Raw genomic sequence first — 26,031 nt, 5'->3', positions numbered from 1 at the left:
GGGTCACCCTGTGGTCTACAAGTCAAGCCTTCAGTCAAAGCTGCCCTGCGCCATCTGTGCAGAAGAGAAGAGTTTTGTAATTTCTTTCTTTTTTTTTTTTTTTTTTGGCCCTGTCTCTTCAGGATTATAAGCCTGGGAGCACGAGGTTGGAACTTCATTCCTGGGTTGGCCACAACAGGGACAACTCCAAGCTTGGGGCCAAAGATCCAGAGAGAAAAAAGCCAGGTCTTCATATGTTTCACCAAGCACAAAGTCACCTCTGTTGTAAAATAAGGCCCGAGACGAATTAAACAATTTAAAAGAATAAATGTTTTAAAACCATGGAGTACCACAAGTTCCAAAATGCCTTATGTTGAGGCAATTATCTCATCACAATAAATAACAGTAAATCAATCCATACTAATTGCTTCTCGTGCAAGAGCTTAGAAGACTCTTCAAATGTCCTCCAATTATTGATTGTTTTTGTAATTGCTTATGCTGTCAAAATGCAATATTTCCAGAGAATATACTGCCCACTATTAGACAGACAGGATTTTAACTTAACATAAGACAATCCGATTTCCTTTTTTTTTTAATCCCACAAAGTGCTTAAAAAATCTAAAGTACAAGGAAGCTGAAGATGGTATAACAGGTTTTTAGCAGAGACATTCCAGTTCAAAACAACTTAATAAATGGCCCCTCTGACCACCCGCCCCCCGCCATGGCCCTTCTTCCTCCTCATAGGCATACACATGCTTAAAGGAAAAAAGGGAAACATGTAATCTCAGATTCTCCACTTTCATGGAAATTAAGAGCTGAAAAGCAAAATAAACACCACCAACAGCAACCCGACAATGGACTTCTCACTCTCTTTGCCCCATGGTTCAGTAATTTCCACTCATCTTGGGAAATGCTACAGCTGCTAAGTTTACACTCACTCAGCATTCTGCTTAAAGATTTTGCTTGAGTCTTGATAGCTAAACATCTAACTGCAGGCTTATACAATCAAAGCAGTGAGGGGAAAAAATGGGACGAGGGAGCCAGAACGTCCCTCTGCTTGGCTTGAGAGTAGGAAAGTGGAGGGTAACGCATGGAGGGTAGGTTTGTCTACAAAGAGACAAGGCTCAAAATCCCAGCTCCTCCACTTACGAATTGTGTTACTTTCGAGTATGTTACTTAACTGGACTCTGGGCCTGTTTCCTCATCTGTAAAATGGGAAGATCAATATCTACATCATAGTAGTTTTGAGGGCAAAATAAGGTAACATACATGAAACACCTGTTGAAATGCCCAGCAGATGGCTATTATAAAAGGGATTGGTCCACCTGTCTTTTTTATTCTGACACAAGATACTTAAACAGTCCAACACTGTGGCGGAAGTTTCTGATGGAAAGATGGAACCATCTCCTGGGTAACAGAAGTTATAGTAGAAATAAGGCCAAAAGGCTTTCTATAAGCAATGCCGGGTGACTCAGCATTCTGGGGGATACTGAGGATCTCAGACTGAGGATTAACTTGAACTGTTTATAAATGTGTGGTTCTAAACATTCTGCTTCTTTGAGATCATTCCTGTACTTTCACTTCCTTGTTTATTAAGGTTAGAGTGGAAACTAAGAGTAAATTAGTTCACTTCCTGGCTGAACTCATCCAAACACCACCTCTGTTCAATTTAGTATCTAAGCCCCTTACACAGCCTGTGAGCTCAGCTGCCTGGCATCTTCTATATATATAACTTGATTCTGCTTCACATGGACACATTATGAACGCCTCTGGGACCCATTTCATTGTCAGAAATACAACAAGGGATTACACTAATTCCCTTTGATTTGTGGATATCAGTCGATCAGAAATTTTTGGTTGCTATAGGTCTCCAAAGCTATAGATTTTGCATGATAAGATAATACTATATTATCTCAATTAAAACACAGCTTTTAAAAAATGATAGAGTTGTAATAACTAGTTAGCTGGTCTTCTGGGTTCCTACAGAGCTTAGAACCTAACTTTCTTGCAGCAGTTAATGTACTTGCTGTTGCTTTTCATGCACAGGTGGCTCTCCCCAGACCCGTGAGCCAGGCAGACAGAGGCCTGGCTTCATCCCAACATGCTCTGCCCTGCCACACAGTGGGTGCACAGAAAACACAGCAAGGACTCCAGGGCTGGAGCAGGTCGGGGAAGAGAAAGTCCACCACCATCCTCATCGAGGGTACGAAGCCTTCACCAAGTACACTGTAGGCTCTCCTGAGGTTGGTCTGGGCAGAGAGGGGAGAGAGCTCTGCAAGGAGCAGAAAGCCAGAGAGAAACAGGACTGCCTCAACAACCACATACCAACCAAGGGCTGAGTTCTCAATAACAGCTTTGAAAGGACGGCAGTCAGGCCGGCTATTCTCTGTACAGTCCCCACTCTAATGGCCTGATACAAAGAGGCATTTACTTTCCCACGGACAACAGCCTCTACTGTTCTTTCACACGTAATATCTAGCATCCAGGTAAACATTATGAGATATGCAAAGAAGAAAATGCGACCCAATTCAAGAAAAAAGGCAACAGAAACGGATGCACAGATCACTCAGATATTGAAATTATTAGACAGAAACATTTAAATAATGATGATAAATAAGTGAAAGGCTCTAATGGAAAACATGTGTGAACAAATGATACTTTTTGGCAGAGAAAAAAATTATAAAAAAGAACTAACTGTCAATGCTATAAATAAAAAAAATCAGAAATGAATAATTCATTTGAGAATCTAAATAGCAGAACTGACATATGAGAGAAAGGATAAGTAAACTTGAAGATCAATACAAATCATACAAACTGAAACACAAAGAGAAAGAAGAATTAGAGACAGAAAGAGGACAGATCATTTGAATGCTGTGAGATATCAAACAGTTTAATATATGAGGTATTATAGTCCTAGAGGAAAAAACGGAAGCAAATGAAGCAGAAGTAATAGTAAAGACATAATGGCTGAGAACGGTCCAAACCTCATGAAAGATATCAACCCACAGATCCAAAATCTCAGCAAGGTAAACACTAGGAAACCACACCTAAACATAATGATGTTAATATGATGAAAAAACAAAGAAAAAGAGAAAAATCTAAACCAGAGGGGAAAAAGAACCATCACATATAGGGGGAAATGATAAGAGAAATAATGAAAGACAAAACATAATGGGACAACATCTTTAGAGTGGTATCCTCCTAGAAATCTACAGTCATCAAAATATCCTTCAAAAATGAAGACAAAGAATTTCCAAATAGACAAAAGCCGAGATAATTCAACTCCAGCAAAACTGATATATATAACAAATGCTAATAGAAGCTCTCCAAACTAAAGGAAAATTTATCAGATGGAAGCTAGGCCTGCAGGAAAAAAAATAAAGAACACCAGAAAGGCTAAATATGTAAGTAAACATAAAAGACATTTTTAAGATTATATTTTCTTACCTATATTTTAAATACTGACTAAACCAAAAAATAACACTATACTGAGGAGTTTAGAACACAAAGAGAAGTGATATGCATGACAACAAGAACCCAAAGGGTAGGAGGGGTGTAACGTGAACTATAATGATTCATGGTCCTTCCATTGTTCATAAAACAGTATATTTGCAGCTAGCTAGAATATGTTAAAATACAGATGCATAGTGTGATGTCCACAGCAATAACTAAAAAGAAAAAAGAAAAACAACAAACAAAGAAAGTATAGTTAAAAAGCAAACAGGGACTTCCCTGGTGGCACAGTGGTAAAGAATCCACCTGCCAATGCAAGGGACACGGGTTTGAGCTCTGGTCCGGGAAGATCCCACATGTCACGGAGCAACTAAGCCCATGCGCCACAACTACTGAGCCCATGTGCCACAGCTACTGAAGCCCGCGCACCTAGAGCCTGTGCTCCGCAACAAGAGAAGAGAATCCACTGCAATGAGAAGCACATGCACCACAACGAAGAGTAGCCCCCGCTAGCTGCAACTAGAGAAAGCCCATGTGCAGCAACGAAGACCCAATGCAGCCAAAAATAAATAAATAAAATAAATAAATTTATTTAAAAATAAAAAACAAACAAATCCTAATTGAGGGCTATACTATAAAATACCTCATCAGTACTCCTCAAAACTGCCAAGGTCATCAAAAACAGAGAAAGTCTGAGAAACTGTCAAATCCAAAAGCAGCCTAAGAAGACATCAAGACTAAATGTAATATGGTACCCTAATGGGATCCTAGACCAGGAAAAGGACATTAGGTAAAATCTAAGGAAATCTTAATAAAATATGGACTTCAGTTAATGATGTATTAATATTGGTTCATTAGTTGCAGCAAATGTACTATTGTAAATGTCAGATGCTAACAACAGGAGAAACTGGGTATGTGGAATATGGAAACTCTCCATATTACCATAACAATTTTTCTGTAATTCTACAACTGTTCTAAAATTTAAAATTTACCTGAAAAAGAAAATCTCTACTCTCAGGGGAAAAAGTCAAATGGAATACTAAAAAATACCTGATTCACCCAAAAGAAGCCAGAAGAGGAGGAGAGAGGATCAAAGAACTGACATGACAGAGAAAATAAACACCAAGACCATACTTTTCGAGTGAGACATGTCAAAAATTACATTAAATGTAAATGAACTAAGCACTCCAATTAAAGAGCAGTGATTGTCAGACTGGTTGTGTGCGGGCATGTGGACACACACACACACACATATACAGGCAACAACAAGATCCAGCTATATGCTATTTACAAGAACACACTTTATATAAAAACTCAGATAGGACCTTTCCTTCACACAGTTCAAAACCCGGTGCAGTGGCTGGCAGATTATGATTTGTGGAGCCTCTGCCTCAGAACCACATGGGAATGTGGTGTAGTCAAGGATGCTGGTCTGGCCTCCAAGTTTACGGAAAGAGAAGAACTAATCCAATGGGAAGGGTGGCAGGAGGCCAGAGATGCTCCCGTTAAAAAGAAAGCCCCCCAGCTCTTGTTACCAAGAGAGCAAGCCTGAGGCCCTCACAGCACCTCCTCCCTGGAGCTGGCCTGCACAGGGCTGATGGTCCAGGTCTGTCCAAAGCAATGGGGGCACATTCCTTCTAATCTGCTCCCTCAAATCAACCTCTCCTTCTTAATGTAGCCCTTGAAATAATGGTATCATTGCTCCCAATTTTCAAATAAGGAGACAGTGGCCCAAAAAGGCGAAGGATCAAAATCCCCAAAGGTCAGCTAGTTAGTAAGTCGTGGCATTAAGATTTTGATCCTTATCTGCCTAACTCCAAAGCCATAAGCAACAACAAAAGTAAAATAACACCAACATCTAAAAAAAGATATAAGGAAAACACAACACCTGGAAAATATTTAGAATGAGTGATTTACAAACATAAATTGAAAGCATGGTTAGACTGGTTTATAATCCTTGCTTTGGTTCTTCTAGGAACTGGAGTCATTTTTAAGAGACAGGGGAGGGGAAAAAGAGCCAACATTTTTTGATCATCTACCATGTACCAGATCCACTTCTCATGAAAGTGATATTGCCTTTAATATCTTCAATACCAGGAGACACATATTGCCATCAACGTTTTACAAACAATAAAATTCTATAAAGAAGTTAAATAACACAGCCTGTAAGTGGCACAGTCTGTCTAGCTCTAAACCTGAGTCTGTCTTGTTCTAAAAGCCTGTGTTTTTCTACAAGATCTCATTGCTCTCAGAAATTTTCAAGTGCCAAACAATCTCAATGAACTTCCAGATGGCACAGCTACCGTGGTACAAATGGCATGGTCACTTTGGAAGAGAGTTTGGGGGTTTCTTACAAAACTAAACGTACTCTTACCATACAATCTCGCCATTGCGCTCCTTGGTATTTACCCAAAGGAGCTGAGAACGTATGACCACACAGAAACCTGCAAATGGATGTTTACAGCAGCCTTATTCATAACTGCCAAAACTCAGAAGCAACTAAGATGTCCTTTCGTAGATAAATGCATAAACTGTGGTCCATCCAGACAATGGAATATTATTCAGCCTTAAAAAGAAATGAGCTATCAAGCCATGAAAAGACATGGAGGAACCTTAAACGCAATTACTAAGTGAAAGAAGCCAATCTAGAAGGGCTACATACTGTACAATTCCTACTGTATGACATTCTGGGAAAGGCAAAACTATGGAGTCAGCAGAAAGGTCAGAAGTTGCCAGGAGGCAGAGGGAAGAGAGGGACTAATAGGCAGAGCAAAGAGGATCTTGGGGGCAGCATAACTATGCTGTATGGTACTGTAATTGTGGATATATGTCATTATACGTTTGTCCAAACCCGTAGAATGTACACCACCAAGAGGGAACCCAAATATTAACTATGGGCTTCAGGTGATTATGATATATCAATATAGGTTCATCAGTTGTAACAAATGTACCACACTGGTGGGGATGTTGAAAATGGGGGAGGCTGTATGTGGAGGGGGAGTGGAGCCAGGTGGTATATAGGAAGTCTCTATATTTTCCTCCCAATTTTGCTATGAACCTAAAACTACTTTGTTTTCTGTTTTTTTTTTTTTTTTTTTTTTCGGCTGTGCCACATGGCTTGTGGGATCTTAGCTCCCCAACCAGTGATTGAACCTGGACCGCTGACAGTGAAAGCGCCAAGTCCTAACCACTGGACCGCCAGGGAATTCCCCTAAAACCACTTTTAAAAATAGTTTCTAAATTAAAAAAAATAGATAAGACTGGTAAAATCCAAATAAGGTCTATAGTTTAGTTAATAGTAGTGTCACAAAGTCCATTTCCTACTTTTGACAACATACTATAGCTAAAGATGTTATCACCAAGGGAAGGTGGGTGCTAGGTACACAGGAACTCCGAGACTTTTTGTGAGTCTAACATTATTTCAAAATGTTCTTAAATTAAATAAAGCCACTTTTTATTATTGATGTGCGAGGAGACTGGCACAGAATCCACCAGCCCTGTGACTGAGAACATTTCTATCAGCAGAGTTATGGGTTCATATGAGCCTAATGGAGAAAACTCCACAAGTGAGTCTGCCTGGTGATCACATTGCTTACAGAATGGCATGCGGCTTGTTTATGTGCAAGAAGCAGAGAGCTGAACAGCTGGGCCAAGGGAACAAGCCTGCTCCTGTTTAGAGACTCCTGGCTCAGCACTGGTTCCTCTCATCCGAGCATCTTCTCTGGCACACCTTTAAGGTCGATTGTGTCAGCCCCACCCTGGGGAATGCATTTTATTTATAGCTGCAAGAAGCACATATAACACCTTCACTGTTTGTGAACCCTCAGTGGTTTGGTGGGCTTTGCCCAGTGTTCCATAGTCTTTGGATTTTAGGGTGACACAGAAATGCTTTTGGTATGATGTCCACTGTAGGGTTATTTATAACAGCAAGAACTGGAAACGACCCAAGTGTCCAATTATGAGGGGAATGTTACATTAAACTATGACACTCATCCTTATGCAGCCGTTAAAAGCAGTTAATAAATGTATTTTCATAAAATGAAAAAAGGCCCATGAAATGAGGATAAAGAAAAAAGGCAATATTTATAATGGCTGAAGTATGCAGGTACCCCCGTCTGGCCTTTGACTGTGAGGTTGTTCTAACTCAGAAGTGAAGTATTCTCAGCAAATCATCTGGCCACTCATCTAAGCCACATTCTCCAGCAGAGCTTCATCACTGATAAAGCTGACATTTTAATCTCCATCAAAAAAATGCTCATTTACAGTGTGACCTCAACCATGTCTAACAGTACATCCAAAAATTCCCCCGAGGAAAAGAACCAAAAAGCATTTTCCAAATCTTATTTAGTGAATACATTTTAATTTCATTCTTAAAATAAACACATGAATGACACCATGTAATTTTAAAAGGCAATACAGGAGTTTGTCTTTATTACAGTGTTTCCTGACACAAATTATATACTGAAAATTACACATCCAGATCTGGAAAGGCAAACTGGTTTCCTCTAGCAAGCCAACTGCAATGGATTAGCAGTATTTGCCCAAGATGTTGAAGTCTCATCTTGGATCAGTAAACCAGTGACACTTGATTTCTTCATAATGTTTGCTGTGGGTAGGAAAAGGGAATGTAGGAGATGCATACTACATATTTTCTGATATGGATGAAAAATGTCTACCACACAGATAGATGTGAAAGGAAGAAAAAAGAGTGGGGGAATGCAGTGGGCAGAAAAATGCCCTCCCCAAAGATGACCACGTCCTAATCCCTGGAACCTTATGTGGCAAAAAGGAATTAAGACTACAGCTAGAATTAAGGTTATTGATCCTCTGACTTTAAGATAAGGACACTGTCCTGGGTTATCCAAGTGGGTGCGCTGTAATCACAGGGTCCGTTCAAACTGGAAGAGGAAAGCAGAAGAGGAGAGTCAGAGGAGGAGAGAGATGGGGGATGCTCACCTGGCTTTGAAGACAAGACGAAGGGGCCGCGAGCCGAGGAGTGCAGACGGCCTGTAGGAGCCAGAGAAGAGCAAGGAAATGGATTTTCTCCTAGAGCCTCCAGAAAGAACATGTCACCTGCATGTTAGCTCAGTGTGACCTGTGCTGGAATTCTGAACCACAGAACTATAAGACAATAAACTTGTGTTGTTTAAGTTACAAAGCTGGAGTAATTTATCACAACAGTAATGGAAAACTACTACAGGGGTGGACAGAGAGGAAAGGGAAAGGGCAATTACAGTTAGGAGGAGGGTGGCTGGCAGGAATCCATTTCATTTTGCCTCATCAGCCCCAGTTAACTGAGAAGCATGACTTACACGCATGTGTACAAGAAGAGCATCCTGACATGGAGGAAGGGAGAAGCCCGGGGCTGAATTAGTGGTTCTCATTCAGGCTGAATCTTATCCGCAGCTGGGGCACCGCTCAGCAGGGCGACCCCTACATCCACAGAGAGCCTGTGGGAAACCGGCCATGACCCAGGGCCCAGCTTAGTCGGGCTCCCGAGGCCCTGGAGTACAACCATGTGATGGCAGGAAAAAGCTGAGAACCACACGTGAGAGGGACACCTTCAATCAAATCACCCCCAAATGCACTTCTGCACACAAACCAAAGATTCCACACATCTGAGGAACAAGTCAATGAGGACTTCAGGGCAGAGAGACTGTCTGCTGTGTCTGGTTAGGAAGGGAAGATGCTCCACACGGAAACTGAGGAATGGATGAGAAGTCTAGCTCCGATTCTGAAACAGCGAGCACAGAAATCACCCTCCTTGGGTCTACATTTCTCATCTATAAAGTGAGAGTTCCCCTAACTCTGCATCCTCTAGTCCTACAATGGCACTAGTCTAAGAAAATCCAGAGTCCCCCAAAGAAACACATCTATGAGAGGTGGAATGCGACATTAAGCTCTTAATTTTAATTATGTGCAAAGTATGCAAACATGGAATATCCCAGTTGAGACATTTTGCACGCCTGCTGGGTGACACGTGGCTCTCACCTGAGAAACTCGTGTTCGGTGCAGACCTGAAAGTAGCTACAGAAGCGACAGGCACAGCAGCCTCAGGTTCCCCAACTGCCCCCTTTCAGCCGTCAACGAGGGACTGAGAAGATCTGGCGAGAGACGCTCAGGCCCAGGACTCGGAGGCAAGGCCCCAGTTCTCACTCCCTCACCTCCTGGATAGTCAAAGCACATGAGCCCTCAGCCCCCCCGAGCCACCTGGCTTCTTAACTACAAGAGGAGAGATCATGAGGCTTCATGTGACTTCATCCCAAGGCTGTTCTGAGCATCAGATGAGCTTGTCGTCAGGGAGGGTCCTCGTACCTCAGAAGGGGTGACAGACGGCACAGGCTGGCCGCTATTATAACGGCGACTGAAGCCCGTGGATGTGGGCCTCGAGGAAAGATTCGTGGGGGTCACTTAACTTATGTGAGATGCAGGTTGCTCAGCTGTCCAATCCGGGCAATGATATCTACTGTGTGGAGATCAGAGTTGAGGGGGGTGAAGCTCCTGGCACAGTGCAGGGACACAGTAGATGCTCAATAAATATAAATGCACCTCTGAGTGTGGTGGCCCAGGGTCCTTCCACGTTCTGCCTACCGCCCTCTGGGACTTAGCAGTGGACACGATTTCAACAAACATCTCAGAGCATCATGTTCCCACCTTCACATGCACGTGCCAGCAGCAACAGCATCGATTTTAAGGGTCAAGTTGCTGAGGGCTGAGCAGAATTTTTTATTAAACAAATTCACTGGACCAGAGTGCTTGTTGTCAATAACTGCACCATAAGCAGTGGCCAAGGGGATATTACCATCTACATGAAAGAAACATCAACTGGAGGTATTAAAAGAATAAGGAAAGCCACGGTCTCCCGAGCCCCTGTTACACACTGGCACCGTGGCGGGCACCTGAGCGCCGTTTCAAGCTCTTACAAGCGCCTGCCAACCAGGCATCATCACACCTGCCATAACAGGGGTTCACCGGAGACAATCCAGCATCTAACAGCACATACTTGTCCTTAAAGCACGTCCTCTTTGCTCTAAATCACTCCAGTTTTTTACGGTGAGAGGGTGCCTTTCTCTAGTCTGCGTCCTCTTACACTCTGTTCCTGGACTTGGTCCCCAAAGTACAGAGGAGCGCTACACGTGCAGAAGGAGAGGGCATGCAGTCAGCCGAGCCACACCCCAGGGTCCACGTGCACTGGCTGAGCAGGCCCAGAAGGGAAGGGGATGCTACAAAACAACGAAAGGAGGCTCCCTCCATCTTTATTTTGAAGAGCGGTGCGCCTCCAACCTGAATACCCGCTCCGGTGCCAAGCCCACTTACCTTAAAGGAGGCGTGCTGCTCCATGTGCCTCAGCAGCTGTGGCTTCTGGGCTGCTGTGTAGTCACACACCGTGCACTTGAACTGCTTCCCTGAAAAGAAGGGAGAAGAAGGTGAGCGCCGTCAGGCTCGCAGCCCCTGCGTGTGAGTGGAGCGTGCACGAAGGCACGAAGATGCCCTGTGCCGTCGGGGGTGTCCAGAGCGTCAGGGGGAACCAGCAAGGACATGCACAGCCGCAAGGCAGCATATGCTCCGTCTAGCCCAGGGGAGGCTGGGGGGCCGCACGCCAGGGGCCTCAGTGTCTCCCTAGGAGTGTGGACGCTACCCCGAGAGCCAACAGCACCTGCAGGATGCCCTTCAGCAAGAGAAGAGATGTGTGTTTTGGAACTCGTAGGAGTGTAAAAGGCAGATTTCAGGAGACGCCAGAGAGAAAACGACAGAGAAGTGTGAAACGTGGGTCTTTTGAGAGGATTAATGTTTCAGCAATTTATAAACATTCAGTGATGTGATAAGCAAGACCACACGTCAAATCGGTGGACATACGGGGCAGGCTACGTTGCTTACCCCGAGGAGCAAAGCTAAAACCTCAACTTGCAATAATGCAAATGTGCAACCAAATAAACCTATGGCCTACTTCTCACAGCAGCGATGTTCACCACACAGCTTCTAATGGCTCTAAGCCTCCAGAGGCAGCAATGACCACAGTCACTGCACGTGGTGCCACAGAAACACTGGCTCCCGCTGGGGACCTCTCGCACCTTTCCTTCCCACACGAGCTGGGTGAAAAAGCTGCCCACCTCTGCAGCCTCCATGCTCCTTTTCTATGCACTCCTGAGCCCACCCCAAAACTGGCAGGCGACACCAGCTCGCCCCAAAACCTGTCTCGCCGAGGTAACCAGGGACCTCCATGACGCCAAGCCAATGGCGGACTCCAGTCCTCGTTTGACAGGACTCTCCCGCACGTGGCTCTGCTAACGGGCCGCGCTTGGGAAACCCTCTGCTCCTCTGACGCCACGCCTCTACTGCCTCCCCGTGCCTCTCTATTCGTCCTGTGTATCCCGGACACACTCTCTCCCATCTACAGCTTTTACACACTGAGGTCCCAGAGTGCTCCAGCCCACACCCCCGCTCTTCTCCTTCTACAAGCATCCTTGCATGTAAACCTTTGAGGTCAAAACCCGCACCTTCTACTCATACTTTTACACCTTCTATCATTCCCTAAACTTGAGGTTTGAGTATTCAACTGTCTGCTTAGCTGTCCCAAATGTCCTCTTTTGGACTCTTTGCCTCACCCATCATATGGGTTCCAACTCCAGCCTTCCTAGTTTATCACCCACCTGATCGCCCGAGTCAGAGACCCAGTAGCCTTCCTCAACATCTCCATGACCCCAACTGCACTCACCTTATTTTTTAAGCACCTGATTTCAACTCCCAGTACTTTTCTATTTCTCTCTGTTTCTAAAACCTCCACACTGGTTTAGGCCCTCCTCATTTCCTTCCTGGACAACGGCGAAAGCCATTGCTCAAATGAATTGGTTTCCTTTCTTTCAGGCAACCCTCCCATCCATCTCTCACCCACCCACTGCCCCCCCCTCCATCCATCATCCATCCATCCTGGTGCCCCATCCTCCATCCTTGATCTAACACACAAACTCGTCCACGGCCCTTGCTGCACAGCCCACCGATGACTCCAAATACAGATCAAAGTTGAAGTTCCAAAGCATGGCACGGAAGGCACCCAAAATCAAAGTAACTCTCCCCCCTGATCCGTCTCTCTGACGTCTTGTTTTGCCTTTGCAGTCTAAGAACCCTGAGCCTCTGCTACCATCTTCCGTGCCTGAGATGCACTGTCTCTTGGCATGTGGTCATCCTTCACTTTAACTCAAAACTCCAGCTGAACAGCACCTCTGGTACAAGCGGGCTAAGAGCCGCCCCCTGAAGCTCCCCTACGCTCTCACACCCTCTGCCCATGCCCTGGCCCTGCAGCATGGTCATGACCTGCCAGTGGCCTCCCATCGGCAGGAACCACGCCTTAGTCATCTTGGCACTCCCAGGGCCTGAGCGCCTGGCACACACTGAACACGTTCTGTGCATTCTACTAAACTGAGCTGCGCAAGAAGCAAAAAGGAAACTTTGTACATTTTTTTTTTTTTTTTTGCGGTACGCGGGCCTCTCACTGTTGGGGCCCCTCCCATTGCGGAGCACAGGCTCCGGACGCGCAGCCTCAGCGGCCATGGCTCACGGGCCCAGCCGCTCCGCGGCATGTGGGATCTTCCCGGACCGGGGCACGAACCCGTGTCCCCTGCATCGGCAGGTGGACTCTCAACCACTGCGCCACCAGGGAAGCCCAACTTTGTACATCTTACTTGACTAATGCTCTCGATAGCAGCAGCAAAAGGGAAACAATAATATAAACATGTTAATACTGCAATTGTACCTATCATTCCAGGAGAAGGACCCCCAAGCTCTAGATTCTACTAATTCTGCAAGTCCAAAGTATGAGGAAAACTTCTTCATGTGTTAGGCAGAAAAGTCATAATTAGAGCGCAGTTAACACCTTCCCTTGAACACAGTACCATCTTTTTCAAACAGAAGGGCTATGCATGGCTACAAATCTCCTGTATAAACTCGGACACCCATACTTCTCCACTGGTGTGTGACTCGCCTAAATACATCATGACTGTCTCAGGCAGCCTGAGCAGAATGGTGTCTAGGTTCCCCACTGGCACCACGCGGGGAGGAAAGCTGATATCCACGTTGATAAATATTTTCACTCACTACCAATACACTTGGATCAAAGAGGAGGAGATTAAGCTAAAAATGATTAGTGCCTGAAATGAATAAATGGCATCACCTCGTTTGAGATCCACGGTCAATCTTTTACGAATATACTCCCAGGGCTCGCCAGAGACAAGGAAAGAAGGCAGCTCTTAAAAGCCATCCCTTATGAGGCGTCAGAGCGCAGGCAATAAATACTACAAACGTTTTCAGCGACCACTGACGCCCCCCCACCAAACAGGCTGGGAGAGCGCTTGACATAATCTTTTGCTGCCTAAGTAAAATAATGCAATATAGATGCATGACTAATCATAAAAATGTAATGATTTGAGACTATCAGATAGTTTTCTATCAAGATACTCCTGAGAATCACAGGGAGAATCGTCTAGAAAACGCAGATTTACCCGAGGTTAGAGTGACCTCAAAGGGCTGGTAGGTGCACCGCAAATGGCTGTATCGGATGTGAGTCACAGAGCAGCCCAGGAAAAGAAGGGAATGATGACAAAGAAAAAATGAGGTGGACTTTTAAAAAAAAACTTAGTTCATTTTGCACACAACGTGCCCGGCTAGCTCTATGTAGCGCGCTGCTGGCCGTCAGCAGCTGTGCCGGGACGTGGCGTGTCTGATCTCCTCGTGCAGCCCAGAACCCGGGGAGGCAAGGCAGGGCACCCCTCTTATGGATGAGGGACTAGGAACACGAAGCTGAGCAACTTGCCAGGTTGTGAAGCAGTCGGTGGCAGAGCCTGGATTTGGACCCCAAAGCTCTGACTCGGCTACATAAGAATCCTCTCGGCTAATAAGGACATGGCACGATTTCCCCAAAGGGAACAAAGAATTTCCAACAGCAAGGGGCACATGTGAACCACAGGCGTAAAGCCTGGTCCCGCAGGACGGCGGCCCCAGGAAGCACCAGCGTGGCACGGAGGGGCGCTCTCCTGCAGCCCTGGCCAGCTCACCTGTGAGGCCCGAGGCTCATTCCTCCCTGCTGCTCAGTGTGTCCCCACTAGAAAAATGGGGAGGCAACCTCTGCCTGCTGCCAAGATGGGCTCAGACTCCAGGTGGCAAGCACCCGAAAAGTGGTCCCCTGAGAGAAGAGGCCGAGGGTGTGTGCAGGTGACCCAGCAGCGGACCCTGCTCTGCCACGGCCACTGGGGCAGCGCCCCTCAAATCCTAGTGCTTTGACGTCCCTGGCACTCTCGGGGACAATCCAAGGAAAGGTCCAATTAAGCCAGCCTGAGATAATACTCCTTAAAATAGAAAGAATGCAAACAGAGAAAGGAAAATGATAACGTGTAAGTAACGTATAACACCAAAGAGTTCACAGAAGGCCTTCTGCATTCTGCCCCCAGCAACTGCTCTGGCCTTGTCTCCACCCACAGCAAGCTGTGACCACCTGGCAACGGCTGCTGGGAGCCTCCCCGTTACCTCCTGTGCTCAGCCATGACCCTCGCCCCCCCTCTCCACCCCAGGGACACAGCACGCTCACGCCACCTCTGGGCCTTTGCACTTGCTGTTCTGGGGCCCGGGGTGCCCTTCCTTCCATGCTCTGCTGGCTGGTTTCCCTTCCATGACCATCCCCACCTTCCTTTACTGACTCCTTTGTGACATCCCTCGTCTTGTAACATTTTCACGTTGAAACTGAACCGTTTCACATTCATATTTTCATATCTCAATTTTCTCAATATTTAAGACATTTTCTCATGTCTCAATTGTAATATACCCCCTATTTTACTGATTGATCTTGTTCCTCATTTAGCTTCACGACGGTGGGGTGTTTCGTTTCTGCTTTGGTTGTTGTTCGTCCTACCCGCTGCTGTACCCAAGTGCCTAATTCCAAGTGGCTCACCAGTTCATCTCTGGTTGGTCCACCTGGCGCCCTCGGTGGGCTGCAGGTACTTTGGGGACAGGGACAGTAGACTTCTCATTCCACATCCTTGTGCCCGGCAGTGAGAGCATGACAGCTATGAGGCTGGCAGCAAGTCACAGGGCCGTCCCGGCAGGATGTCTCCTCGGCCATGTGCCGTCTCCCTCCCCACAGCCACCACCATCACACAGGGCACCCCCAGAGCCTTGTATATGGCCCTGCCCACCATCCCCGCACTCTCAGCCACAGGTGATGGGACTGCTGTGGACCAGTGACCCAAGCTGAGCCAGGAATCTGAACTGTCGGGATCTGAGGCATGTAACTCAGAACCTATTGGTCATTATATTTTCAATCTGTGGATGAAGTAAGAACTCAAACCAGTCTGCAAAGGGAGACGGAGACAGAACATGAGAACATGAGAAGGAGGCAGAGAGGAGCAAAGGTGAGGGACAAAGACATCCACTCAGCAAGCACTCCCCGAGGGGCCACTGTGTGTGGGGACCAGGTGGCCCCTGAGCACAGCAGCGAGCAGACAGAGGAGCCCTTGCCCTCATGGAGCTCACAGCCTATAAGGATAAGAAGCAAATAAATCACTACAGATCACAATGGGCTATGGAGGAAATGGACAGGGCACTGGAGGATGAGGAGGCCGGGACAGGGTGTGGCCACGGGGCTGAGCCATCAGGGAGGGCCTCTGTGAGCAAGCGATGGTCAAGTGAAGGTGGGAGGTTGACAGGGCCCGGTCACAGGGAGAGGAGGTGAGGACAGTCCTGTGAAGAAGCAACGGAAAACGCAAGGATCGCAGTCTCTGTAGGATAAAATAAATGTCCCTTTTCTGTTTCGGTGACCTCAAATGAGTTTCTGACAACGGCAACCAAGAGTCCCAGCAAATACAGCTGTTGAATGAATCAGTGGGTGCATGAATATAAAACGCCAAGACCCCTCAAGGCAAAGACATAAAAAAGGACATGAACAAACAATGCACTCAAGAGAGGATTAAATCTGACTTAATTAATCAAAAGAAGGCCAATGACAGCAAACACTTGCACACAGCGCTATGAACCCGTCAATGTTACAAATTCCTCACGCACGATACTCATGCAATCCAGCTAATCCTCTAATTCACCTGATCGATTTCATGATTATCAAATCCCTAAAAAGTATAATAGGGCTTCCCTGGTGGCGCAGTGGTTGAGAGTCCGCCTGCCGATGCAGGGGACACGGGTTCGTGCCCCGGTCTGGGAAGATCCCACATGCCGCGGAGCGGCTGGGCCCGTGAGCCATGGCCACTGAGCCTGCATGTCCGGAGCCTGTGCTCCACAATGGGAGAGGCCACAACAGTGAGAGGCCCGCGTACTGCAAAAAAAAAAAAAAAAAAAAAAAAAAGTATAATAGAATGGTAAGGTCTGATATCCATTAAACTAAGAAACTGAACATGTCTAATATCATGCAAAAATGAAGGAGCTCAGTGCGAACACTGTCATGTTTCTGGTACAATTTTTTTGAAAAGTAAGCTGGCCGTGCAAGGCATGATTCAAACCACCAAAACGAAAAGAGCCACCCTCCTCCTGGAAATATGTCCTAAGGAATTAATTCTTGCATTAATTAATTAATGCAAGAAAGCATTCCCTGCAACATAAGCTGTAATAACGGGAGGAAAAAAGAAAACAATACATTGCCCCCAAATAAGAGAATGGTCATGTAACTCATGGATCACCACCTTAATGGAACATTATACACCTCTTAAATGTATTATTCATGGACTCCACAGCAACAAAAACTAATAGTAATTTTAAAGCTAAAAGAATGATATTTATCCTTTGATCACAACTATGTAATCATTCCATCTGACCAGGAATAAAGGTTGAAAAATAATTTTTAAAGAATAATTCATTTGTCGTGTGACAGAATTGTGGGCATACTTGTAGGAAGGGGTTAGATTTCTGTGACTGTGGTTTTAATGTTTTCTGTGTAACAGAAAAGCATTTCTGGTAAATTAGCACCCATCTCTGAAAGGCTGGGATTTTGGATCCCATTCGCTATTGCCCACAGTCCAGAAGATGGGTCTTTCAATGTGGAACAATAAAGTGATATCAGTGGTTCCCAAACTTGAAGCTCAAAAGAGTTCACTGTCTACATATATACACTACCAAACGTAAGGTAGATAGCTAGTGGGAAGCAGCCGCATAGCACAGGGAGATCAACTCGGTGCTTTGTGGCCGCCTGGAGGGGTGGGATAGGGGGGTGGGAGGGAGACGCAAAAGGGAGGGGATATGGGAACATATGTATATGTATAACTGATTAAATTTGTTATAAAGCAAAAACATAAAAAAATAAAATAAAATAAATAAAAAAGAGCTCACTGTCTTAAAACACCGGCCAGCCTTGACTAGCTGTACACTGACTGAGGCATCTCTGCCCCTCCTCTTTGCACAGAAAAGACAGTGGCCTAATTTTGTGACTCATCTCAGGGTGGTCATTTCTTGTCTTCTGAGTCAGGACTGAACCTTTCTAAACAGTCCGAAGTCATTCTGAGCCAATTCTTGTCAGTAAGGAGAACAAAAGAAAGCAGAGTCACACCACTCTCTGGAGAAACACTCTTCTGAGGGAAGCACTCCAAGCTTACTGCAAAAACACTGGCACAATGAGAGAAGCTAATTGAAGGTACAAAGTCTTCCTTGTTACAAACTACAGAATTTAGAATCTCAGTTACTTATGAAATTCTTATTTGATCCAGAGGCCCAGAGGTTAAACGTCAAAATCACAACAACCCAGGTGAACCTTACAAATTTAACGTGCAAAGGAAAAAGCCAGACACAGAAGAGCACGTTTATATGAATCAGTTTATATGAAGTTCAAAGACAGGACAGATCACCTTCCGGTGTTAGAAGTCCAGGTAGTAGCTACCTTGAGGAGTAGTGAAAGGGAACAGCTCGGGGGATGGGTGAGGAGGGCTCCTGAGGGGCTGGCAGTGTTCATGTCTCATCCTAGGATGCGGTTACACGGTGTGCTTCCTTTGTGATAATCCACTGAGTGGAACACTTACCAAGTATGCATTTTTTGTATGTGTGTGATACTTTAACTTTAAAAAGGTGAAAACAACAACAGTACAAGAATGAAACAGGCTACCTTCACCAGAAGGGGCTCAGGAACTGGCACCAAATTAGTTCAGGAAAGAAAAGATGTGACGGGTAGTTCAAGGATAAAGTCTGAGGACTGCGTGGCAGTGTCTGAATGATCCTGGCTGCTGTTGCAGGTGGTAAGAAAAAAGACACCATCGGCAACCTCTGCACCTGTGCTTTTCCGTCAGGCATCTTTCTGAGTGCTGGGCTTGCTGGAGATTTCCACTGCGGATATTGCTGCCCATTCTGGAAACACAATGTTTCACCAGCAGCTCCTATTTTCCTCAAAATGTGTGATGGCGCAACTCCCGTTCAAAGATGGGAGATCGGGGGGCAGAAATGTCACCTCCACTACTTCTGTTCATCCCTCAATAGGTGAGGTACCATCTTTGCAGAATCTCCGTTTTCAAGTTTCCTCTGGGAGGGATCTGTTTCTCTAACTTGAGCTCTTCAGCCAGTACTTCATGGCCAAATGGCTGATGGAACAAAGCTGATCTCTGACCTGTGGACACTGGCTGCGCCTGGCAATGGGATGCTGGCTAAATCAGGTACCACCAGAAAAAGCCCAGGGTCTGGAGGCAGGCAATCCTGAGCTCAGCCCTTGACTCGGGTCTTAGGCAGAAATCTACTCAGCTTGTCCTGCTAGGTAGAGGGGACAGGATTTGGAGGTGGGATGGGGGAGAAAAGGAACAGAAGTCCCTGTTATTCTGCCTTGGGTTAGACGTCGAGAGGTGCCCCCAACCCTGGGAGGGTTAGGACTGCCCTTTCGACTAAATTTCCTTCTGCTCTGGAAGTAAAGGTGGATGTGCAAGAGTGCGGGGCTGGGGAGGGGGCAGTGGAGAGTCTGCCCTGCTGAGGCCCCCGTGCTCAAGCGGGAGATTCTCCTGAGTAGAGGAGACGGGCTCCACTCCTAAAAATAGTCACCCTCACCTGCTGGCAGCTGTGCGGGGCTCACTCCAGGATATACAAAGCCCCCAGCCTCGTGACCAGCACTTAGAAAATGCACAGCACCTTGGCGAGGATGTGTGGGGCTCACTCTGGGATATACAAAGCCCCCAGCCTCGTGACCAGCACTTAGAAAATGCACAGCACCTTGGCGAGGATGTGGTGTAAAGGGAACACATACACTGTTGTCGGGAATGTAGACTGGTCCAACCACAATGGAAAATAATATTGGGTTTCTCAGAAAATTAGAAACTGACCTACCGTATGATCCAGCAATTCCACTACTAGTATATCCCCAAAGGAAATGAAAATAGGATTTCAATGAGATATATGCATTCCCATGTTTATTGCAGCATTATTCACAATAGGCAAGATATGGAAACAATTTAAATGCCCATCAACAGATGAATGGATAAAAAACATGTGGCATGCACACACATACACACACACACACACACACACACACACACACTGGATTATTTGGCCGTGAGAGAGGACAATATCCTTCATTTCCAACAATATGGATGGATCTTGAGCACATGATGCTAAGTGAGATAAGTCAGACAGAGAAAAACAAGTACTGTATGATATCACTTATACGTGGAATCTAAAAAATCAAAAGCAAAGAGTAAAATACTGGTTAATGGGGATGAGGGAGAGAAGGAGGGAGGGATAAAAACTGATGTTATTTAAGGGTACAAACTTGCAACAAGTAGTACATATGCCATAGTAATGCTTTTTTATTTTTTTTACTTTTTGGCTGCACCACACGGTATGTGGGATCTTAGTTCCCTAGCCAGGATCGAACCCACGCCCCCTGCAGTGGAAGCGCAGAGTCTTAACCGCTGGACCACCAGGGAAGTACCACCATAGTGATCTAACACACAGTATAATGAATATAGCCAACAATACTATACTACAGCTATGTAATGAGATAAATATCACTGCAATGGCAATCATGTTATTGATACAATATATAAATGCATCAAAGCAACATGTTATACACCTTACATTTACCTAATGTTGTATGTCAGATATAGTCAATAAAATTAAAAAACACTTAATCATCACAAGAAAGAAATTTTAACTAGGTGATGGATGTGAACTAAACTCATTGTGGTAGTCACTTCACAATATATACATATATGAAATCATTATGTTGTACACCTTAAGCTAATACATTATATATGAGCTATATTTCAATAAAACTGGAAAAAAATACTTTAAAAAAAAGGGTAACACACACCGCCTGCTGGCTTCCTTTGTTTCCTACTGCACCCTCGTCTGCTTGATGAGTTTCCCCGAGGATGGTTCCAGCTGCTTAGTTTCTTTATTTTTTTATTTTATTTTATTTTTTTAATTTTTTATTTTTTTATTAGTTTCTGCTTTATAACAAAGTGAATCAGTCATACATATACATCTGTTCCCACATCCCTTCCCTCATGCATCTCCCTCCCTCCCACCCTCCCCATCCCACCCCTCCAGGCGGACACAAAGCACCAAGCTCATCTCCCTGTGCTCTGCGGCTGTTTCCCACTATCTATCTACCTTACGTTTGGTAGTGTATATATGCTTAGTTTCTTTAAATAGAGCTCTGTATAAAACCAGGGCCGAATGGAATGGCAGAAAAATCTTAAACCGTCAGAAGAAAATAAAACTGTCCCTTTGTCTTCTGGCACTTGGATTCCATCAGAAACCAAAGAAAGACAGTGATGGAAAACTTCTGTTTTAAGGCAACATGTCTGGAATATCTGCTGAATTAAATAACTCCTGCCAAATCAAACTTCATGTGTACCTCAAACTTGAAGGAACACTAAAATATTTAAAGAAAGAAATCTGCATAAATATGAACTATTACTCGTAATATCTGGAGGCGTAAAAGTGAAAATGCCTTCTTATGACTGTTTATCCAGTCTTACTGAAAAAGGTGGTACTTTGCATAAGCAAATTTTTCAGAAAACTGCCTTTACCCTTTTCAGCACTGATACTCACTCTTTAAACATTAACTCTTGCTCTGTGCCTTCCTAAAGGAGGAATATTTGAGAGAAGAGTAGTTTGATCTTTCCTAAATGACACAGATGATGTAGATTAATCACCACAAATATCCATTTGTACACTGTGTCAAGAGTGGCTGGGAACATGAGAACACCGACCCCTAACGGAGCAGGTACACGTACACCACTTAGAATGAATCCACGCTCAGTGTCAACCCAATAAACCTCCCCAGAACCCCCTGCGGTAAGCTGATAATGCCCTCCCCACAAAATACCCAGGTCCTAAACCCCAGGACCTGTAAACAATACGTTATATGCAAAAGGGATTTTGCAGATGTGCTCAAGTTAAAGATCTTGAGATAGGAGATGAGCCTGGATTATCCAGGGGGGCCCAATGAAATCGCAAGGGTCCTTATAAGAGAGAGGCAGGGGGTTCAGACTCCGAGAGGAGATGTGATGAAAGAAACAGAGGGAGAGAGAGGGGGGTGGCGAGAGCTATGGTGCTGGCTTTGAGATGAAGCGGGTGCTCATAAGCCAAAGGATATAGGCAGCCTCTAGAAGCCAGAGAGGTTAAAGAAACAGATTCTCCCCTGGGGCCTCCAGAAGAAATGCAGCCCTGCTGACAGCTTGATTTTAGACTTCTGACCTCCAGAGCTGTCACATAATAAATCTGTGTTGTTTTAAGCCACTAAACTTGTGGTAGTTTGTTACAGCAGCCATAGGAAACTCATACATCCCCATACACAGGAAACTTCATCACCCCCATGTTACAAGTAGGGATGATAGAGCACCTGTTCAAGGTCATTCAGACAGGAAGCGGTTCTGACCCGGGACTGCCCCCGTGAGCCCAAGGTTCTACTCACTCTGCCGTACTGCCTCTCTACATAGCCTGGTACACACGGGTCTGCCGCCAAAGTGAGAAAAGCACCCTGCAGGAAGCGTAACAGGCATTTTGCAGCAGGCATTCTGCGAAGCACACATACATCTTCGCAGTCTGGCATCTGCGGTAATTTGTGCGATGGCAACTCAGAACAGAAATAGCTACAGCAATAAACAGGCAGTTTAAGAAGTCTCTGTACTTTTTTTTTTTTTTTTTGCGGTACGCGGGCCTCTCACTGTTGTGGCCTCTCCCACTGCGGAGCACAGGCTCCGGATGCGCAGGCTCAGCGGCCATGGCTCACGGACCCAGCTGCTCCGCGACACGTGGGATCTTCCCGGACCGGGGCACGAACCCGTGTCCCCTGCATCAGCAGGCGGACTCTCAACCACTGCGCCACCAGGGAAGCCCGAAGTCTCTGTACTTTAACAGCTGAACTTGAAGCAGCTTAGGGATGGATGATTCTCTGTAATTAGCACATCAGTTTTGATACAAGGAGGAATGGACCAGCATTAGACAGAGAAAGAAACAGAAGGCAGAGCTCGATAAAAGACCAGAAAAGAGCAAGGCACCAGAATAGGATTGAATTAGAGTCTCTGCGCCAGGTATCTGCAGCTGAGGCCCCTCTACCCAGGTGAGGTTGTAGGTAACCAAGCCTTATTCAACAGTTAATCTGTATATTAGTCTAAGCTAACTGTTCAGTAAGCTGTACAGTTCATTTTATAGTATGAGCTCAGTTATTCTTTCTTTTTTTTAATTGGAGTAGCTTTGCTTTACAATGTTGTGTTAGTTTCTGCTGTGCAACAAAGTGAATCAGCTATATGTATATATATATATATATATCCCCTCCCTCTTGGACCTCCCTCCCACCCCCTCCCCCATCCCACCCACCTAGGTCATCACAGAGCACCGAGCTGAGCTCCCTGTGCTATACAGCAGGTTCCCACTAGCTATCTGTTTTACACATGGTAGTGTATTTACGTCAATCCTAATCTCCCAATTCGTCCCACCCTCCTCTTCCCCCACTGTGTCCACATGTCCGTTTTCTACATCTGCCTCTCTATTCCCACCCTGCAAATAGGTTCATCTGTACCATTTTTCTAGATTCCACATATATGCATTAATATATTCTTATGGTTTATAAAAACCTCAGAAAAAGAGCTTCAGGTGGCCCCAGACAGGGTGCACACAGAAACTGGGACTCCTGGGCCCTAAAGTCAGCCCTCCCCTCTCCTGCCCATCACCCAGACACCAGCCCGTGAAGATAAGCCACAGAAACCTACTGTGTTCACTGCTGTTGCCCCATTCCCACCCCTGACCCTCGACCTTTTCTCCAGGAGTAAGTTGGAGGAAGGCTAAGAGGGACGAGACCAGTCTCACTGAAGCCTAGTAAATGAATCTGGTAAGATCAACCATCTGGCTGCCCAGGTACCATTTTCTTTTAACTTCTTGGTTCTAGAGTGTATGTTTATAGAAGTAAAAAGACTATGGATAAGTGCAGCTACTCTATGCTAGAGTGACTGTGTTTTTCAGAGGAAAGAGGATATTAAAAAAACTCCATACTTACATCTCCTAGCATATTTCAATGTGTAGCCATGGGATCTCTTATTATAAATCAAAGAAGCAAGGGAAAAAGCGGTACTTCCTCCACTCAGACCTAATTTCCACATTCAGCTCTCCACTTGCCCAGTTACTACACACACAAGAGTGCTTGAAGCTTGGATAATTCCTCTTTGTAAATTTTACCAGAAAACTTCTTATCTCCAGTGTATGAGGACAGGTTGGATTGGGAGAAGGAAGGGACCCAAAGGAATTAGCACTGAACTTCAAAGAGCTTTTTATTTCCTGATTAGAGAATTCTTGTTGGACTAGGTAACCTAAAGGCACTGCACCATTTAATCTCCCCCATCTGCTCTGGGTGGGCAGAATCATGTATAAAACTCTAGACCACATATCGCGTGTCTAGACCCTCTTTCAAGTCAAAAGCGGGGAGATGTGTTACCAGCATGATTTCTGCACTAAATTCTTGCACCCACTGGCATACATGCAAAGGGTTTAATCGGGCCCTTTATAGATCAGTATCTCTCTTCATACCTATCAACTGGCAAACCTTTCTAACAGAAACCTTCACCCGTTCTGGCCTGTCTCTTCTAAGGCACAGTAATGAGCTCCTCTGGGAAACAGGAATGAATAAACAGGAATAGATCACTTTAAAGAAGCCAATACAAGTGAAAAATTAGATTCGCAAGCAGGTAAAGGAGAGGGCAGTTACTCAATTCCTTTCTACTTCATTAAAAGATACCCAAGAAGATTCATTTAACAGTGAGTTCCTCTACCGTATTTTAAGATTTCTGACTCACAAGCATTTGATTTGCCAGATCTGGGAGATGAGATGCAGAAAAGAACTGGCACTTTCTGAGTGCTTCTACATCCCGTCCACTTTATGTAAGGCACTTTACATTTTCCTTCACCCATCAATCAACAAAATTTTATTGAGCACCTACTACAAGCCAGGCACTGTTAGGTGCTGGGGATACAAAACAAAACTAATAGAGAGAGTCAAAAATGCCTGCTTGAGGAGCTTACAGTCTAGTGGAAGACACAGAAAATCATGAAAATATATATATGTTGCACATTAGAGAAAGATAGCTCTAAGAAGAAACAGGAAGAAACATGGAAGAAAGTATGAAGTTAGTGGGAGAGTTCCAGTGGTAGAGAGAAAAAAAATAAAAGACAAACAAGAAAACTATCCAGTACACTCGAGAAAGATAAGCCAAAAGAAAAACATAAACACGAGGGGATCTGGGATGATCTGGTGGAATGGTGAGATTTTAAACACCCAGTGTAGCCAGGGAAGGCCTTCCTGAGAGAAGGACTCTCCAGTGGGACCTGAGGGCCATGAACGAAGTATCCATTCAGGCATCTGGCGGGGAGAACACACCAGGCAGGCGGAGGGCAAGTGCCCTGAGATGGGCATGTACCTGGCAGACCTGCAGAGCAGGGAGGAGACCGATCCGTCTGGACAGGTGAGAGTCAGGGGACAGCAACGCAGACGAGGCCAGAGACGGGGGCGGGGTGAGGGGGTCAGAGAGCTCACGGTTAGCAGTTTGGCAGCTCCTCTGAGGCGCGGGCAACAGGACTGACTGTGGGGACAGGGCCGAAGCAGGAGAAGCAGCTGGGATGCTACCGCAAGAACAGAGGCAAGCGGGGACAGCGGCCAAGCCGTGAGGACGCCCAGAAGTGGCAGAATTCTGGATCACGTCGAGGCAAGAACACACAGGATTTGCTGAAGGACCATCTGCAGGGTGTGAGCACGACAGTCAGGAGTGACTCGAAGTTTCTGACGCGAGCGCCCGAAAAGGAGCTGCATTTACTGAGATGGCGTAGAGCAGGGGTCGGCCAACTACGGCCCGTGGGCCCAATCCAGCCTGCTTCCTGTTTTGTAACAGCTGGGGGTTAAGAGTGGCTTTGACTTGTTTCAAGGTTTGTGAAAACAAACAAACTAACTAAAACAAAGAAGAATATGCAGCGGAAGCCCTAGGTGGCACTCAAAACCTAAAAAATGTACTGTGCCTTTACAGAGTTTGGTGGCCCCTGGACCGCAGGAGACGCATGTGCTCAGTCTGAGGGGCCTTCCGGACACAGGCACAGATGCTGAGTGGGCAGCGGAAGACGCAGGGCTGAAGGCTGGGGGCGAGGACGGGG

General features: G+C 45.6%; 1 protein-coding gene across 1 annotated transcript in view; it reads right to left on the bottom strand.

Annotated features, from left to right (window-relative positions):
* ZFAT (zinc finger and AT-hook domain containing) overlaps positions 1-26,031 on the bottom strand; it is a 160,504-nt gene that overhangs the window by 51,371 nt on the left and 83,102 nt on the right. The window contains exon 11 of the mRNA XM_081258846.1: positions 10,750-10,838. Within this exon, the coding sequence (XP_081114972.1) occupies positions 10,750-10,838 (89 nt within the window). The remainder of the gene's footprint in view (positions 1-10,749; positions 10,839-26,031) is intronic.

The sequence above is a fragment of the Mesoplodon bidens genome (genome assembly GCF_964165515.1).
Source record: "Mesoplodon bidens genome assembly, chromosome: 16".
NCBI lineage: Eukaryota > Metazoa > Chordata > Mammalia > Artiodactyla > Ziphiidae > Mesoplodon > Mesoplodon bidens.
Note: the sequence above shows the minus strand (reverse complement) of the source record. Positions and strands in the feature narration are given on the sequence as shown.